Source organism: Scleropages formosus, chromosome 13 (assembly GCF_900964775.1).
Source record: "Scleropages formosus chromosome 13, fSclFor1.1, whole genome shotgun sequence".
NCBI lineage: Eukaryota > Metazoa > Chordata > Actinopteri > Osteoglossiformes > Osteoglossidae > Scleropages > Scleropages formosus.
In genome coordinates, this window is record NC_041818.1 from 22,931,950 (window position 1) to 22,950,291 (window position 18,342).

The following is an 18,342-nucleotide window of genomic DNA, read 5'->3' on the forward strand; positions in this document are numbered from 1 at the left end:
TATTTCCAGTGCAGTAAAGTCGTCAGATCGAGTCTTAGCCGGTTGGTGGAAGACCGGACGCTTTTCAGGACAACTATCCATAGAGTCGCCATGAGTCGGCACCTAACAACAACAAAGTCGTCAGAAGTGTCTTCTACTTGAGCTGCTAACGGGGTCAAGCTTGTGTTGGGGGATGTTGGGGATCCTCTAAGACACTGTACCATTGAGGCGAGGCTCAGGGAAGGATGTTTATCTCATTAAATGCCCATTTAAACTCGCCACCTATTATTCCTGCTTTCATTAGTGTTTTGTGTCCATTTGAAAATCAAATGTTTTCCTGATCACTTGTAAATGACATGGAAATGTAAATATTCTTAAAAGCCCAGTGTACCTCTTCTGGTCCTTTCATTGAACTGAGAGCATCTCCATTGTCCCCGTCACTTACCATGACAATAGCGAACCAATGGGTCCCAGGAGAAGACTGAACGGGCTCATCCCTGAGTGATCCTCCACTTTAAAACTTTAAAAAAACTTTAAAAACGTTAAAAACTTTTCTTTGTTGCAAAGTCCACTGGGCTCTTCCAAACTGTAGGTAAAACACGTCGCAACAACATTTCAGGAAACTGAAAATGATAGAAGTAAAAATAATAGGACACATATTGATAAGAAGTGCAGATGTTTGTATAACTAACCTCTTCTAAATTTAAGTATAGCTCGACTTAATTTGAAAACCGAATATCTGAGACAAAACTAAGTTAAACATTAAGCACTTAAATACAGATATGCTGTTTTTTCAGTTAAATAACAGAAAATCTTGGCCTGCAAACGGACTCAAATAGTTTTAAGACCGTGTTCAAAATTAGTTTTCAGTTTTGAATGAAATGTCTAATTTCTGTCATTTTCAATTCAGACCACCGCGATTTTGTTGCCGACATACCTGTGCAATAATGTTTTACAATTAAAATTATAATGACATCTTCACTTATTTATTGTACATACGTTATAATGAATTGCGTAACTCATTAATTCTGCTAAAGTAACACGAATAGGAGCCAATTTCTACTGTAAGCGAGGAGGCTGGACTGAGAAAATGCATTTTCTTTCTGTTTTTCGTTTAGACACCATATCCATTCAACCCCGAGTGTTCATCTCTCCTTTGTGTGGCTCTTGTTCTGTACCAAAATCAACGATCTGTTGTAGAGTCCAGTTTTCGGGTGTTCTGGGTGAATATTTCAACGTGTGCTGTGTGTTGCCCTCTTTTCAGAGGTAGTTATAAACTTTGAGCTGCGACGAAAGCAACAAAATTATATTGTATTGATATACAAGGTGGTTTTGTTCATAACCCTGCATTTGTTCGATATGAAAACATAAACGAATATATAGTAACCGTGCATATTCCAAAAATTTTTAAGCGATTAATTAGAATTTTGCCTCAGTCTAAACCATTATTGCAACGTTTATGCGGTAGTTGAAATATACATCTGAAATATACATCTTTTAAAAACCCCATGAACAGCATATGAACTCCTCTGAGCATAAGGCATAATTTAAACACCTTTATTTTAACTTCGTCGTTTCTTTGATGAAGTCAGTGACACTTTTCAGTTTCGATGTTTCCTGTAAATGTTACTGTTATTTACTTCGCCTTTTAAAAGACGCTAGAACTTCTACTTGTCACATGCACCAGTTAAGTACCGAATTTGGATATTTTCTTACTTATTGTTATAACATGTAACGACAGAAAGTTTCACAACATCCTTTTTTTTAAGAAATTCACGTTGCAAAAAAAAGTCTGGCGTTTCTTTGAAAAATACATCTGTAAATGCTGTATAAATAACCCTCATTACATGCAACAGGGCGACGGAACGACGTTGTCGATGCTGCGCTTATGACGGTCCGATCAGCCCGATCACGAGGGAGTTAAAGGAGAGCTCTCACGCGCATCGCGCGCGTCATTAATACCTGGCAGGTACCGCGCGCCGCACGCGAGACAGCCCAGCCCCAGACCAGCGGCATCACGCAAAAGTCGGTTGCGTGACAGAAAGCGTTTGGAACCTGTTCGTGTCCTTTTATCCTCTTAGACCGTTCCTGGCCGCTTAGCCAGCAAATGCTCTGGTGATCGTGGGGGGTGGGGGGTGTGAGCTGGCGGGTGGGGGCGGGTGGGGTGGAAAGGAGTCAGTCGGCGTTCCACAGAACATGATCGGCAGTGTAAAAGGATCTGATCCAATATTTTTATCCGTTAACCCCCGCCCCGCTCCTTTGATCATTCATACACGTCGGATGGGGATATTTACTGGACATCCAACTCGTGTAACGTCGGATGCATATCATATATTAACTTTAATAGCATCTTATTAAGAAGAAAAGGCTTTCTATTTAAAGTTGATGTTTCAGATAAAAGTCGTCTTGCCACTGTAGTTAACACTGAAATCTCTGCCCCCCCCCCCCCACCAGTGCATTCTTGTCACAGACTGATGTTAAAACTTAATTTGTTTGTTTGTAATGTAGTTCGTGTTTTAGTCGCGCGTGCAGCTAGGCGGGACGGTTCGCGCCATCTTTACACGTCATGAAGTTCGTCAGGAGGAGTCAACCCCCCCCCCTTCCCGACACAGAGTATGAGAGAGAGGTTCGAGTTGGGTGACAGACTGCGCAGGCGCACCACACACCGCTCATCCACGACACGACGGACATTTAAATACAGTCTTAGTACTGTTTATGTTTGAAGATGTGGAGGGGGAGGGGTGGCGAGTAGGATTGCCCTCAAAAGACGTCGGGCACGGACGTGCGGGGAGGTCCTGTGAGGCCATCTCTCTTCCATTCGAAACAGAGCTTAATATGTTTTTGGATGTTGTTGCATCGATGATACTAGTCGTATAAGTGACGGACACACACTAACTTCAACTGATAAAGAAGATGTGACATTAATTTAATTGATATGTAAAGCCCATAGTATGGACTGTTTTGCAGAAGAATCCTTCATAGCCGTATATGCATTATAAGCGCAACGGCTGTGCCTTGTTTTCCTTCCCTGATTAAAATTTATTGCACAGTGACGTCGTCCACGTGCTTAGTTTATGCGGGTTTCACGTTCTTCTTTCGTCCAACCGCGCGACATTTCAGCTTGTTTGCCAAGTCATCAAACCGTCGCCTTTTAGATCACCGCAGACTAGGTTTTGGAAAAAACTGAGAGTGAGACGTACAGTTTTAAAACGTGCACATCTGTTGTGTATACGTATATCTGTGTGTCATCGCGCATTTGAGTACTTATTGTGCGCGCGGCAGTTCCTATCGCAGGGTTTGTACGTTCACTGCATGTCTCCATGAGCTATTGGCGTCCGTACCCTCTTCCACCGGTAAATGGAGCACCGTGCCCCCATACCACCATCTGGAATGTTTACTTAATGTATTTGCTGTTTATTGTTTATAACACTACTAGTTTGTCAGACAAACGACCCACACCCACCCACTGGCTTCCATATTTCCGCCTCTATAATAATTTATCAGAAGCCAGAACATCTTCGATTATGCAGCAAAGCTGCTGAAATCATGCTGTACTATAAATTAATTTCCTGTATAACTGGTATGTTTCGGTTGCTACGTCGAACCTGCGCACAAACGCCTTAGGTGGGTTAACTTTAGCCCCCCCCCCCACCCTTCCGCCCCGTCCAGGCGACAGCCTCCTTAAGACAGTAAGATGTCGCTTTTCCACCGTCAAGTTCAAGTGGACAGTCTGGTCCACTCGAACCATGACATAACGGATCCTCAAACACCAGCGAACAGTCATAACAAAAAGAACAACAGCAACGACCCACGTAGCAACTCATCTTCACTTTCAGCTTTTTTTAATTTCAGTCAAAATTTATGTTCACATTTCTCCATAAATAGTTTGTAAAAAAAAAAAAAAACAACAAACAATAAGGCTACTTCCAATAAAGTACAAGGAACGGCTGCCTCTCGGTATGCTCTATTCCAGATACCCCCCCTTCCCTCCCTCCAACCCACCCCCCGCTCCCCCGTAGCATCAGCCCACTCGGATGTGTGCCACAGTGACACACTTCATCAGTTCAACATTTGCTTTTCAGGAATAACTCCACGCGTGACCCATTTCCCCGGAAAGTGTTACAACATCACATTCTTGCTGCGTTTGCATGAGAAACACATTCTGATAAGACTACAGGGCATATAGCATATAAAGGCGACTAAAATAAAAGTTCATTTCTTTTTAAATTAAGGTATAGAAAATAGTATATAAAACATATATTCAGTAAATCATTTAAATAAGCTTATTTTATATATCACTTGTCACATACGAGGTACTATTTCATATTTTTTGAAAGTAGTGCTGGTGGATTGAAATCATTTTATATGCACAATATATTTCGTTTGTATGCATAATTATCAATTCGTAAAAATAGGTTACAATGCAATGTTGTAACTCTTTGTGCCGCGTAACACATTTCCCTCATCCAACATGTTATCTAGTATTCTTCGGACTAGTTATGTTTCATACAAACACGTTATTTTTTTTTCCCAAAAAAAGCTTATTCACATATAACAAGCCAATGCTTTAGTCAAACCGCGCTATTTATAACACCACAGTATTTTAAGACAAATAACACACTCTTTTCCACTTAACTACGTTTAAAACAATGCAAGCAGACAGACAGAAACTGTTTTATTATTAATTATTTTAAATTACTGTACCGTGTGGAGACAGCTCATTGATGCACATACCGAATCACACACAAAGCTTGGACCAGAAATAAAGGACAATCTTATTCGGTGCCTGTGTTCGGGATTGACACCCCCACATATTTTAATTACCGTATTCATATCACTGCCATCTGTGTATAAAAAAATATGGCTGAAAAATTCGGACTCCTATGTAACTCTTAAGCTGGTTAGGCTGGGAGTAGGGATGTTTAACAGAGCCGCTAAAACTTGTGCTCCAAGTGTCCCTTGAACATGTGAAGCCTACATCCTGTGTTCGAAAAGTGAACTAAAATACATTAAAAGCAGTTATGTGACCAAAAAAGAATCATTTCTGACACTAAAGTTTTAAATGATGACTGGTCACTTGGAAACAACCCATCAGAGTCGATGGTACACAAGTTTTATCAATGGGATGGAAAAAAAAAAAACATAACAGCATCAGATAAAATTAATAATATTCATATAACTGAGCTTTTTAAAAGATCTAAATAAGACACATTTATTCATTAAAAAAGGTACAATCGCAATATTCGAACTTTAAAATTTGATCTTTTTTTTTTAATTTTAACATGGCCATGACCCCGCCCCCCCAAAAAAAACTGTACAAGTCTTGTTAGAAAACATTTTTCCATAAATATCATTTTTTTTTCAGTTCGGAGCTTTTTGCCGATAATTAAATTACAAATCGATAAATATGGCATCATGGATATGTATTTACATAGTTATTAACAAAAGGCAACGGTATATTCAACTGTGACAATCGTAAATCTAATAACCACATTTCTCCACCTGAAAACGGACGCTGACAACAGATTCGACCCCATCAAACAAGGAAAATACATTCACGAATATATATTTATTTATTCATTTTTTCTGTTCAAGTTCAAGACAAAAGACTTTGGCACGTTTCTTAAGACTGTTTTGAGAGTTTGAACAATCGATGCAAAAGGCGAACTGAGAAGCGCCTTCAATATAAAATACCGTCAAAAGATTCTTTTATTTTATTTCTTTTTTTTTTTCTGAATAAAATTTTTGAGAAAAAAATACATAAAATGAAAAATAAAATAATTATCTTGGAAATCTGAAACTAAAAGAGGAAATCCTTTATGCATTTCTTGTTTTGCTTTTTTTGTTAAAGAAATATTTTATTTAGGTTTTGTTTGTTTGTTTGTTTGTTTGATTTCTTCGGCGTTGGAAGAAAAGTCAGATTTGGAATCCTGAGAAAGGACGAGGCCTGTTGGCAGGAGACGTGTTATCATCACACCTCCTCACACTGCTGCTCCACGTCCCACTTCTGTACACCTCGGTGGGGGCTGCTTTAAGGTCTCCTGAAACCCCACGATCCACTCTGGAAATCTTTTTGTTTTTTTTTTTTTAGTTTGTTTGTTTGCTTTATTCAGTTTCAGACGTACCATTCGTTAAAGTTGGGTGGAAGTGCGTCGCTGTGGGCTGAGGGGTTCTGCACGGCTGGCGGGGGCGATTTTGTCGGGTCCTCCGTGTTCGTGGACACCAGAACGGGCGGCGTGGATGACTCGTATCCAGAACTTGCAGCTGGAGATGATTCTGATCCTTGGGATTCATGTACCTGCAACAAAAACATTAATATAATCGTAGGAACTCGCTGAAGCGACATGATGATGCAGCCAACGACGGTCATGTTTTGCTTTCCATGATTTTCCATTATCAATGCACTCACTCACGCGCCTTTTCAGCACTCTTGTAATACACAACAAAGAAACGTTACATTTATACGTGACGCTCATAGACGAGAGTCCTGCACATACATAATGATGCAAAATATATAAGGACGAAACGCTCGCTGTTCGTGCGCTCCCGAACATGCGTCCCTGAAATGCCAGCCGCTTCATTACCTTCATGTGTTTCCTGAGAGAGCTGGGGTGTGTGTACGACTTGTCGCACACTTTGCAGATGTACGGCTTGTCCGACGTGTGCACGTGCATGTGCTTCTTGCGGTCGCTGCTGTTGGCGAAGCGCCTGTCGCAGCCGTCAAATTCGCACTTGAAGGGCTTCTCACCTGCGGGACGAGGGAGGGAATGGAAGGGATACGACGGATATTAAACACGGCCAGTGCGAAGGCAGCTTGCAACACGCCTACATCACTTATTACATTCATAAGGAAACACACGCTTACTCACACACACACACACACACACACACACATTGATTGTAGCTGACTGCGTTAAAACGACCTGCTGTTTGTGCTCGGCTTGAATGACCGAAAACCTCGGCGCTAACTTGGCTAATTTAACCCGCTTCTTTTCAAATAATAATGATAATAATGAAAACACAATGCTTTTCTTTCTCCAAAAGTCGTACAGCTGAGGACATTCCTGGAATGATTCCACTGGGTTTTTTTCTCCCATCTTAAAAGGGTAACTGGGCTATTTTATTGTTACTGTTCGGCGTTTTAAACACAACGCTTTTAACACGGAAAAGGACGACAAAACAAAAAATTTGCAAAACTAGCCGCGCTATTTAAAACTGGGGTCATTCTTCAGGGATTGTTCAAAGGAGACAGACTTTACCAGTAGTGTAAATTAACACGTGCTTTCTGGGCAGTTGGGGAATTATTAAACGCTCGACTTTATAGGGTATTTAACGCAAAAATAAGTTTTGAACAAGCTGAGAAATCTGCCAGTAAGTGCTACGGAGAGAGATGTAACGCCTCGCCCTCGGTGTTACTTTTTGCTACAAACCCTGCTTTAGAAAGTTAGTCGCAGGCCCTTAACCATCCCGGAGAAGGACACACAGTCCCTTCAGAGGACTAAACTGTGTGTGTATGCACCCCCTCCCCCAACCCCCCACCCCAGCCCCCCAGCTAGTAAGTGTAAAACTTACTCATTACTCAAGCGAAAATCTGACCGCGTGCGCGTGGGATCCCTGACAGTTTACACTAGCAGCTCATCAGAGATTCGTATAGATGCGTCGTGCTGTTCTTTACCTGTGTGAGTTCTTTTGTGTATTTTTAGGTTTTCCGACCGCGCGAATATCTTCCCGCAGCCGGGGAAGGGGCAGGGGAAGGGCTTCTCCCCCGTGTGCACCCTGATGTGGTTCACCAGCTTGTATTTGGCCTTGAAGGACTTGCCCTCGCGCGGACAGTCCTCCCAGTAGCAGATGTGGTTCGTCTGCTCGGGCCCGCCGACGTGCTCCATGGACACGTGCGTCACCATCTCGTGCATGGTGCTGAAGGTCCGGTCGCACGTCTTTTTCGGTCTGTTCACCTGGGTCTCGTCTATCCATTTGCAGGACATCTCTTGCTTGATGGGCTGCCGCATGTAACGAAAGAAAGCGCCCGGGCCGTGGTGCGCGGGCACGTTCATGCCCACGTTCATGTTGATGGGGTGGTTGTAGTTGTGCAGCTGGGCTGCGCCGTAGGGGTCCGCGCGTGGGCTGGCCACGGGACGGTAGGGGTCGGGTCTTCCGAAGAGATCCCCGCGCAAACCCAGATGCATCTGGCCGTTCACGACGTGCCCGCCCGGCGACGCGTGGCTCACGCTCTGCTCGTGCAGTCCGGGGAACAGAAGGTGGCCCGGATTGTCGGAGATCCCGGGCGGTCCGTGGAGGCTCCCCGCGGAAGTGGCAAAGATCCCATGCTGAGCGCCGCCGGCCGCTGGCTCCCCGATGCCGGCGCCGCGGTTCCTGAACAGAAAGTCTCGTGTGGAGTTGAAGGCGCCGCCGCCGTACGAGCCCACCTGGCCGCCGTGGTGGTGCCCGAGCGCGGCCGCAGCGTAGCCGCTCGCCTGCGGCGTGAACGCGGACGTCTGGCTGGAGGCGATGTCGTGGGTCACGGGGTTGAGCTTGAAAGCGGCCGAGTGGGAGGAATCTCCGAAGGGGCTGAGCCCCAGCCCCGGGTCTCGGTTCCCCAAGTCGTGGTGCCTCGGCGTCCCGAAGCCCCCAACTCCGAGCGCCGAGAACTGCGGACCCCCGTCGAGAAGCATGGTCATGGGGACCGGAGGAAGAAGGAAAAGAAATAAAGAAAACAAAAACAAGGAGCAAAACAAAAACAGTTTAAAAACCCAGATTGGCGGATTGCTCCTAAACAACAGCGAGCAAAAGTAACTTTGTGCTGCTGCCGCCGCTGCGCTGCTGCCTCTTCGGGAGCGCAATGCACAATTTAGAGACCAAAAAGCAGTAAAAAATGAAGTGACAATCCTCCTCGCGATGCGCGGGGGAGCGCGGACTCCCGAAACTGATCCTTACGAGAAGAGGATCAAACTTCCCCCGGTTTGCGAACGAATGATGTCCTTGGACTGATAAAGTCAATCACTCAGCCCCTGCACATAAATGAACTCGGGAGGCAGCTCTACGATGGCCAATCAGAGGCCGGCTGCCTCCCGCACACGTGACGGCCGACGAGCGAGTTAATTGGCTAGATATCTGTTGATTGGCACAATTTAGTATTGGAAATGGCAGTTTGTGTAAACGCTTCGATCTGATTGGTCGTCCGATGTATTATTCGCAGGTATGGCTACGGGACATTATCTGCCCTGAATAATTATGGTCTGTTTATTTCCAATTTTAAAACGCATAACTGTACCTGAAACTTACACTCAAAAAGTTACTCATGCACAGAAAAACATGAATTTCAATGGCTCCGTCAGTGTGGCTTTAAGTGAAAGAAACCCCATCAATACCACATAAAAAAATTAATATATACATACGTGGAGTAGTATATTTCAGTAGTATATTTTAAAAACAGAACTTGAAAGGAGGTTTTCTCCGTCTGCGGTGCACACTGTGTGGTTCTTCTCAGTTCCTCTGTCGAGCAATGTTGTAAAATCGTCCCTGGAGTCAAGGCTGTAAAACTTCGCAGGCTTTTAGGAAACTGGCAAGTAGAGAATAATAAAATTGGCAGCTCTCTAAACCTTAAAGGTGAAATACATGTATTGCAGTCTTACAAAACAGAGCGAAAAGTGGCTTTTAACTGCTCCCTAATATGTGTTTGTTTCCTTTTAATGAGTAGTTTTAGTGGGACTCACTCCACCCACCACCCCAAACAGCTGCAAATGTGTAAAACTGCTAAACAAGTTTTAACAAGGTTAATATTTTGCTCTTCTGTGCCATAAAGTTGAGCTGAATGAATTTAACGCGTATATAACTTTTTTCCCCAACCAGCAGTAGCGCACACTTTGTTAGCTATGTGACTTTAATTTAACACTATACTCAGTGGCATATATTTGGCAGAGCTCCGAAATGTAGTTTTCTTCCATCGCGTGCAAAAGGGAGGGGGGGATTTTCTCCAAAGCACTATAGGGTGTAGGACGCTGGAATAAAAGACAGAAAGAAAGATGGCAGTAATTGTAATATGCTCAGATTTTTTCGCTTAGCCCAAAAAAAGTGGAGCCATTGAAGGAGTTTCTCGGCACCGCCGCCGACTCGCTGCAGGAAACAGAAAATCTGATCAAGTTCAGAGGCGCCCCGAGTGCTTCCAACGGAGCTTTATAACCCCGAGCCTTTCACGTCCCCTTTCCCCAATCCCTGACCCAGGAAGGATCCCACACTCCTTTTATTATTATTTTTTTTTTTTTTTAGAAATTCTGAGGGGAGAAAAAAAAGGAGAGAAAAAGAAAAAGTCTTCAAATCAGCCCTTCATTCCGCATTTGTTCTTCATCCACCCCGCATTCATTCTGAGCACATTCTTTGAGAATAAGTGTTAGGAAATGTAAGGTGAGTTAACTCTCATATTTATGTGAATATTTTTAAATGTTTTCTTAACGAGCGTTTCCGTTTTTGCGAAAAAAAAAAAAAAGATAGCTGCCACTGGGTGTTTTTTTTTTTTTTTTTTTCCGAGTCTGGGAGTGGGATGGGCTGATACATGGCTGTGTGTTTGAAATATCACCTGGAGTGTGTAGAGACTGTCACAGCTCGTTCAATGTAGAGTCGCTTTCTCCGCGTTGTGCCACCCATAGCACATAGTTAGTGCTTCTTTTGCTGTCGAGCTCGTGATAAAACCGGCTTTGCAAAACAATTACAAACTAGTTAGGAAAGGATGTATATCTTCCCACCGTTGCAGCTCCGCACTCCTAAATGCAACTCTATAAATGTTTTTTTTTCTCTCCTCCTTCCCCTTCTCCTCCTCCTCCTCCTTCTTCTCTTTCTTCTTCTTCTTCTTCTCTTCTTCTTCAGTGCAACACCGGCACACACGCGCCTCGGACCGTTAACCAGTCACTAACTGTTTTTCTCGATGTGTTTCTCTCTTTCACACAGGTCGGGAAACGCACACAAAGACACACACACACGCACACACACGCTTGAGACCGTGAGATTTACAGCGACCTCGCTGAACTTTCTCAACTGACAGGCCGTTAAGTTTTCTTAACTTTTCCTCTGCTATACTTTATTGGGGGGGGGGGGGGTGGTGGTGCGTGTGTGTGTGTGTTGGGGGGTGTTTAAACAGGGAGGACTCTACAAGGTCCTTATTTGCGGCTTGTTCGCGGTCAGAGCGCATCTATAAAATAATTCACGAGACGTGGCACGTGCACTCTGGTCTCTGCAGCAAAAAAAACACAGAACGCATCGCTGAATTTGATCATCAGCCTCCATTCTTGCTGTATTTGGCCTCTGAAGTTGCCCTGTATAAGGCCAACTAGGGCATCTGACCTTTGGCTTCAAAAAACAGCCTCCTGTGTTCTTCTAGGTTACTGTCCTCGCAAAATAATCTAAAGCAACTGTTGCTGGCTAGAGAGCCCAGCGCACATTGTTACAGGATATAATAAAACAGCCTTTTTTCCCCATGTTCTTGAATTTCAGAAATGTAAATCCCTCCAGATGTGTGGAATGTTGAGGTTATACAAAGTAGCAAACCTGTTCCACTTTCTAGGAAGGTTGCACTCAACTGATAACCCTTTGTCTCTTTTGGTAGTTTAACTTTTCCTCTAGATACTGTATGATTTATTCATAGTATATGTTTTCCAGTGTTCATTGAAAAATTCAGTACTGAGGATGTATTGTGAAACAGTTACAAATTACTTTATATAAAAGCTGTTGTGACACTGATAACATAGGACTAGAGTGCATCGTGTGTAAGGAAAATAACATTTTGTAAATACATTTAATCATAGAGAGCAGTCCAGCAAATTTATCCCATTGATTTTTTTCTTGTTTACATTTGTTTTTTTTTTCTGCCTAAATCAAAACAGACAGTTTTGGCCAGATGTTAAAGCCCAGCCTGTCTAGGGATTCCTCGGATAGTGCAGAATATTTTTAGTTTTCTCAAATGAATGAGTGTGTCTTAAGAACCTACCGCTACTAACACGGATAAGACTGCAAAAGCAAAGGGTGGTAATAAGTTCGCAACCAATTAAGCAAATGCAGGTTATTTGTATTATTGTTGCTATGCCTCACACATTTTGTGATATATTTTTATTTTATGCGTGCTGACATGCTGCCAGTTTTATGATGGATAATTTTGCGTCATGTCATATTGTTATTTCAAGAGTTTTTTTGGACTCAAAACACATTTACGCGTCCAGGTTGTCATCATGGAAAAAATGACAGAAAGACATATTGCATTTTGGTTTTGGTTTGGATTTTTCCATCCACATGCATTAACAGCACTTCGCAACGTATTAATATGAGCTGACAGTTTTTTTTTTCTTTTTTTTTTTCTGGTGAACACACATACCATCCCTTAACGCTCTTTTCGTCGTCTGTGCTCATCTCCCACGAGCACACACGCCTGCACTTTTCGCCGCACGGCCGCGAGGAACGGGGCCCGGCGTCACGCGCACGCGTCGCGCGCAAGTGATGCGGCTCGCCGCGCGCCGCGAGGACTCGTTCGGTTCGCGCTGCGGCGTTCGGCTGCGGATGGTGGCCGCGCGCGAGCCGGTCGCGTGACGCACGACCTGCCGCCTCTCGCAGGGGCTGAGTGCTGGACGTGGGTTCGGCTCGAGCGCTTCCATGAACATTCTAAGGACACGGTCCTCGATGCAGCTCCGCACTCCGGAGCTCTCGCTGCACCAGCTCATAGGAGGGTGCATATGAGGCCTACCGAATACATGTGACCTGGGCATGCGCGAACGCTCGAGACGTGGGGGGTGCCATCTGCTTTATTCTGCGAGTCGTATTTGTAAACAGGACACAAGAAGAAGTTGATCTGCAGCATGACTTCGTGGATTCGTCCCCGCGTGACGGTCATATCACATCCAAATGAACGTGGAAATATTATCAGGTAGAATGCTGCTTTCTTCACCGGCATCACACAGTAATAATATTTAGTCAGTGTCTTTAAAATACGAAAAAACAGCAGCTAAGGCTTAGTTAGTGAAATGAAAAATTCTGAAACGTGGGAAGGGCTTGCTCCTCGCAATTAACAAGTAAATAAATTAAAGTGATGTCAATAGTGCAATTAAAAACACATTTTCTTTCCCAGCTTGTGCATAAACCAACGTGTAGAGCATTTAAACTTATCAGTAAACATAGTGATGTGTTTTCTAATGCTCTGTGCATTAGAGTACGAGTATGATAATAAGTTAGTGTGAGTATGTAAAAGCATATTTATGCAAGGCAAAATACTTGTATTCAGCAATATTGTAATATCAGTCCACACAATGTCCCCCCTCAGCACACAGGACAGCCATTAAGAGTTTATTCCTGAAGCCTTAGCAGTGAGAAAGCAACTCATGCAGCAGCTCGCCAAGAAATTACCACAGCGGAAAAGGAAACTAGGACCACACTACTGTTCTTTGGTTTTAAAGTGTCCTACTATGTATCCATCAGCATGCAATACTGTCTTTGAAGAATTCAGATTAAAATTTTTCAAAATTGTTATTGTGGTCCAAGGGAGAAAACTCACGAGTCTGTTTTTTTAAATGTTTTGTATGAATTAACGCGTTATTAGGTTTCTGTGGGCACACTTTGCATTACGACATGGGAAATATGTAGTTGGTTTAAGGTTTAGGTGACGATTTCTAAGTCGCTGAATGAGAGGAAAATAATCTTGAATCACAGGAGTGGTGTGATGTCATCGGTTTTGTGGTTTTTTTTAATTTTGCTATCAGAAACAGTCAAACTGTTTTCCTCACACTTTTGTAGTCATGTGACATATTCGAATTTTCATTTGTTTTCAGGAATTCATGTTTTTACTTAAATGCTCATTAACAAATGCACTTATTTGCTCTGTATACTGCAGGATCACGCTCACAGTTCCCCACTGTTCCTGCCAGTGCGTGTTGTGTGAGCGCCATTGTGCGCTGCGGTGCACGAAGCTCTTCGGAAGACACCCGAGAAAAAAATGGCAATATCTCAATCAGTGACTGTGAACCTCTGACCTGGGGTTGGTCTGCTTCTTTTCCCCCCTCTTTATGGGGGTGCGTGTTGCATTGACTCTTCCTTATGACCTTTGCCCTGTGTTGCTAATTAAGGCATCTGCAGTCTCCTACTGGTCTATTTTACAGGTTCCATGGCTGTGTGTGGGTACGGTTGGTTTAGCCTGCTGCTGTGGCATGGCCCATATTGGACCAGTTGGCGTCCCATACAGTTCATAATCTGCTGGGTGAAATAGCACTTAACCATTAGTTCCAGTGGAACTGCCGTAGTCATAGCATGCAGCAGGCTTTGACTTTAATTCACTCGTTTAAAAGGCTGTCTCTTTCTCATTTTTTATGGTATTATTAGCCAAATATGCAATATATGTTTATCGTATTATTTTACTTCGAAAATTAAAGTGGATTTTTTTTTTTTTTAAAGCAGTTGCGATACGAACAATTGTGCTTCGTGTTGAATCGTAGCCTTACCCGCATTAAGTACTCTGCGTACATTTGAAATATATTAAAAAACAGACATAAGAACCTCATTGTTTCTCTGTCTTTTGTAAGTCAAGAAAGAAACAGAGCAAAAAAACTCATAGACAATAAATTAGAGGGACCACCGGGAAAATGCAGATCCGATTTTTAGTTTTTGAGAAAGGAAGATCGTTATTAGTGCAGTATGTATTTAGTTTTTAGCAGGGTGGTGGGCAAATGTCTAGAAGTTTTCGCTGTAGGAATAATACATATTTGGTCACTAGCCAGTTGTGTGTATCTGATTTTAGGGAAGTACTGAGAATTACAAGATTATTTGTTTTTGCAAGCTAAATAAGTGTGTTCCACTCAGTGTGTGCAAACGTTATTCTGGCCTGTTCTCTTTCGCTTTAAAGAATTTACAGTTTGTTCGTAGTACTCTGTTATCATGGTGCACAGTCTGTGTATAACCAATGTAATTTATCTCGGTCTAATGTTATACATATGTCTATGCATTGTTTTACACATTAATTTATTTATGGGAAATGTGTATTTTTTACGCTGCGCCCTTTTTGGGATGTATGTTAAATACGTCAATTGTCCGTATGCATGTAGGACTGCGTTTATATTTTTCATTTTCTTTTTAGAGTTCTGTGGTCTATGAAATTAATGATGGCGACTTGTGTTGTGTGTCACGTTAAATTTAAGGCTTACTGTATGGCTGACTTCTGGCAGGGCCAAAAATTGCTGACCTTTCACCTATGCAATGAGGCACAGGCCTACTGCAGTTAGGTTTCTTGTCTTTGACCCTCAAAGTGTCCTCTCTGAAACACCCTTCCCAGCATGTTTCCGCGTTCATAGAAAATAAAGTTTATTTGTGCTTTTACATGGGATAACCCCAACGACCCATAATGTGAAAAATAAACATAAAATAAAGAGTAATAAACAAAACGCGCAGCAGTGGATACAGTTACTGATCACCGAGCATTTTCTAAATTTCTTCGGACAAAATACCAAAAATCAAGTAAAAATCAAGTTGTGCATCTAGAAGTCAGTTTTCAGCCATACGGTGGAAGTAGAATTATTTTCCTTATATCTCAATATTATGGCAGTTGTCCAAGAACTGAATTATTTTTAGAAATTATGAAATCACTGTTAGAGTTACTGTGTTCTGTTTTAAGTGAACCTTTCAGAAACACAGTGTAAAAACAATAAAATCAAGTAATTTGTGTTCACAAATAAAATTATTTGCAAGAATTGTTTTGTTACCATTTAATTTAAACCTTCTTTACTTTTATAGGCTAAATATAAAAAGTGTCTTCTGTGGAAAATGCTTACGGGCACACGCTGAAATTATTTTTTCGCGTTTTCCACTCACTGTCTCCATATGAGTCCTTTGCTAAATTTTAGGCAAGAACTATTAATGCATGTTTAATTTTTTAAATTTAATTTATCTTATTTTTCGCCAGGAAATATTTCACACGCGGATATAAAGGGTAGTTCTTTATTTGTTAGGCCTAGAATTGGTGATCAAGTAAAAAGAAGAACGCACTCGATTGAAAAAAAAAACTTGACTTTTCAGTGTTTCGTGTGTGATTTTAAAGTCCACGAAGACAAGAACGCGCGTCCTTAATAGAATAGCGCACGTTTATGAAACCTAAATGTGGTGCCGACGCGCGCAAACACGCCGAATCGCGCGAGATGTACATCAGAAAAATTCAAAAATTAAATTCGGCAAATGTGGCAGCGCTTTCGGACAATAAGGAAATTAAACGATACGCAGGAAAATTACAAGTTTAATATAAAAAATCCGTGTTATACTCAGCGTGGTGAGTGGTGTTGACTTTGACTACGAAATTTGGGATTATTTCTGCAGCCACACAATGAATGATGTGGGTTCGCTGGGGACAAACCCTCACCGGGTTTGCTGTGTACAGAAGGGTTAGGGTTCTAGACCCTTCCTGGAGCACGTGAGGCAGGGCTTGGAGAAGCCGACCCCATGGCGGACGGGTCGAACCGGGGCCTTTAGGGCTCCCCTTCACTTCCAAAAGCAATATTTCTCACGTGGGGAAAATGCTCGTCTTCCCTTACAGTATCTTGTGCTTTTTGGGGGATTTTTTGTATTTTTAAACGTGTAAAAAAAAAAAAACAAACATTATTTCCGCTACGCGCTCCGAACAATGCATTTTTGTTTGTACATGTAAAACAAGCATTTTCACCACTTTATCTGCTCCACATGACACTGTCAACATCTACAGGTCTCCAGTGTCGCACCAACATTCATATATTAGCATTAGTGCTTTACTCATAACCGCGCAGGTAATATCCGCTACCAGTCAGCCTTCTGTTTTATTCCTCACCTTGAAAGAAAATAATTTAATGCATTTGACAGAAACTGACATCAAGTAATTTACTGTAACTAACTTAAAAGAAAAAGTACATGAAAAACGACCAGTTTCATCAACATAAATGGATAAAACAAAATTATTTGACAGTATTATTAGCCTGTGAATTTTTACATAGCTGGACTATAATATTTTTTTCGCATCCGAACTGCGTTAAAAACAGATGGAAACAATTAGCAGGTTGGAAAGTGTCTCTTTGTGACCGGATCGGGATACTTCTCGTACCAGTGTCAGTAAAGACGGGGGACAAACTTTTTTTTCTTCTAAAACCCCCACGGCCCGTCCGGAGCACTCTGTCAAATAATTCTGCAATACATTTTTACGCAATTAAAAACAATCCAAGCCTTATTTCGAATCTCGTGCTGTGCTCGCTCTAAGTAAAAAGGTTAATAATCAGTTACTTAACTAAGTTGAAAAAAAGTCACTCAGAACGTTTGCTGTTGTACTTGCATGGTGTGTTTCTGTGGGCTGTGATATGCGTGGCATGACGAAATATGTCTTGGTATTACATCTTTTGGTATTATTTCAACTATTTTGAGCTCAGACAATGTGATTTCAGTTTTGAAAGAAACTTGAGGCATAAATATATGCATAAGTAGCCGTTGTTCATTTCGATGTGTAGTACAGCCAGTAGGACTAACAGTTCTGCGCTACAAGGAGAGTCGTGGGTCCTTTGCTGCCTGCTTCTGTGGGCTTGAGTGGGCAGAGTGGGCAGAGTGCACAGGGACGAGGCCTTTACACGCCGTCCACGACAGCGTCCGGCACATTTGCAGGATCTGCTCTCATTCTGCTGACTCGCTCGGTCCACTTGTGCTGCGTCTGTCCTTCACGCACCGGAACCTCCACGAGGACTTTTGCTCCACAGAAAACACAGCCCCAAAATGCCCTCACTTTGGAACTTAACTGATTTGTTGTATTTTTTTTTTTTTTTTTTTTTTCTTTACTCCTGTAAAGTCAAAGAGCAGTGCCGCGTTTTTGGCAGCAGCAGCAGTGCGCGCCGCACATTTCAAAGCGTGTGTTTTTTTTCCTTTTTTGCAATTTTTTGAAAGCGGGAGTCTCGCGGCGAACGCATGCGTATCCTTTTTTAAAACAAACCCCGGCTGCCGTCAATCACGCCCGGCTCCAGCCAATCCCAAAGCGCTCCGTTTTGAAAGCAGATCTGCCCGCTGTGCTTTTATATGGCACCATGGCCTGTGCACCGAGGCACTTTTTTCACCACTACGGTTTACTGCCACAAATCACGGGGGCAAAGTGAGCGACATGGGGACGCGCACGGACTCTCACGAACCCGAGTCTGGTGTGCGCTCCTCCCGCGAGGCGCGCGGTGCGCGCGGAGCTCCACGCGCAGATGATGTACGGCGGGGATAACTGGGGGTGGGGGGGAATGGGGAAGGGGGTGGGGTGGTTTCTAGGTAAAATCCTTCAGCATTAAGATCGGTTGTTGTTTTATTTTTTATTTTTTTAATTTTTTTTTTTTTTTTTTTTTTTTTTTTTTTCCAAATTTT

General features: G+C 42.7%; 1 protein-coding gene across 1 annotated transcript; it reads right to left on the reverse strand.

Moving 5' to 3' along the window:
- Positions 1 to 5,820: 5,820 nt before the first annotated feature.
- zic3 (zic family member 3 heterotaxy 1 (odd-paired homolog, Drosophila)) lies at positions 5,821 to 9,004 on the reverse strand. The gene is made up of 3 exons (XM_029257436.1): positions 7,655 to 9,004; positions 6,564 to 6,727; positions 5,821 to 6,277 (listed from the first exon to the last, which is right to left on the reverse strand). Exons 1-3 carry the CDS (start codon positions 8,655 to 8,657, stop codon positions 6,095 to 6,097), a joined length of 1,350 nt encoding a protein of 449 aa, XP_029113269.1. The 5' UTR covers positions 8,658 to 9,004; the 3' UTR covers positions 5,821 to 6,094.
- Positions 9,005 to 18,342: the final 9,338 nt, after the last annotated feature.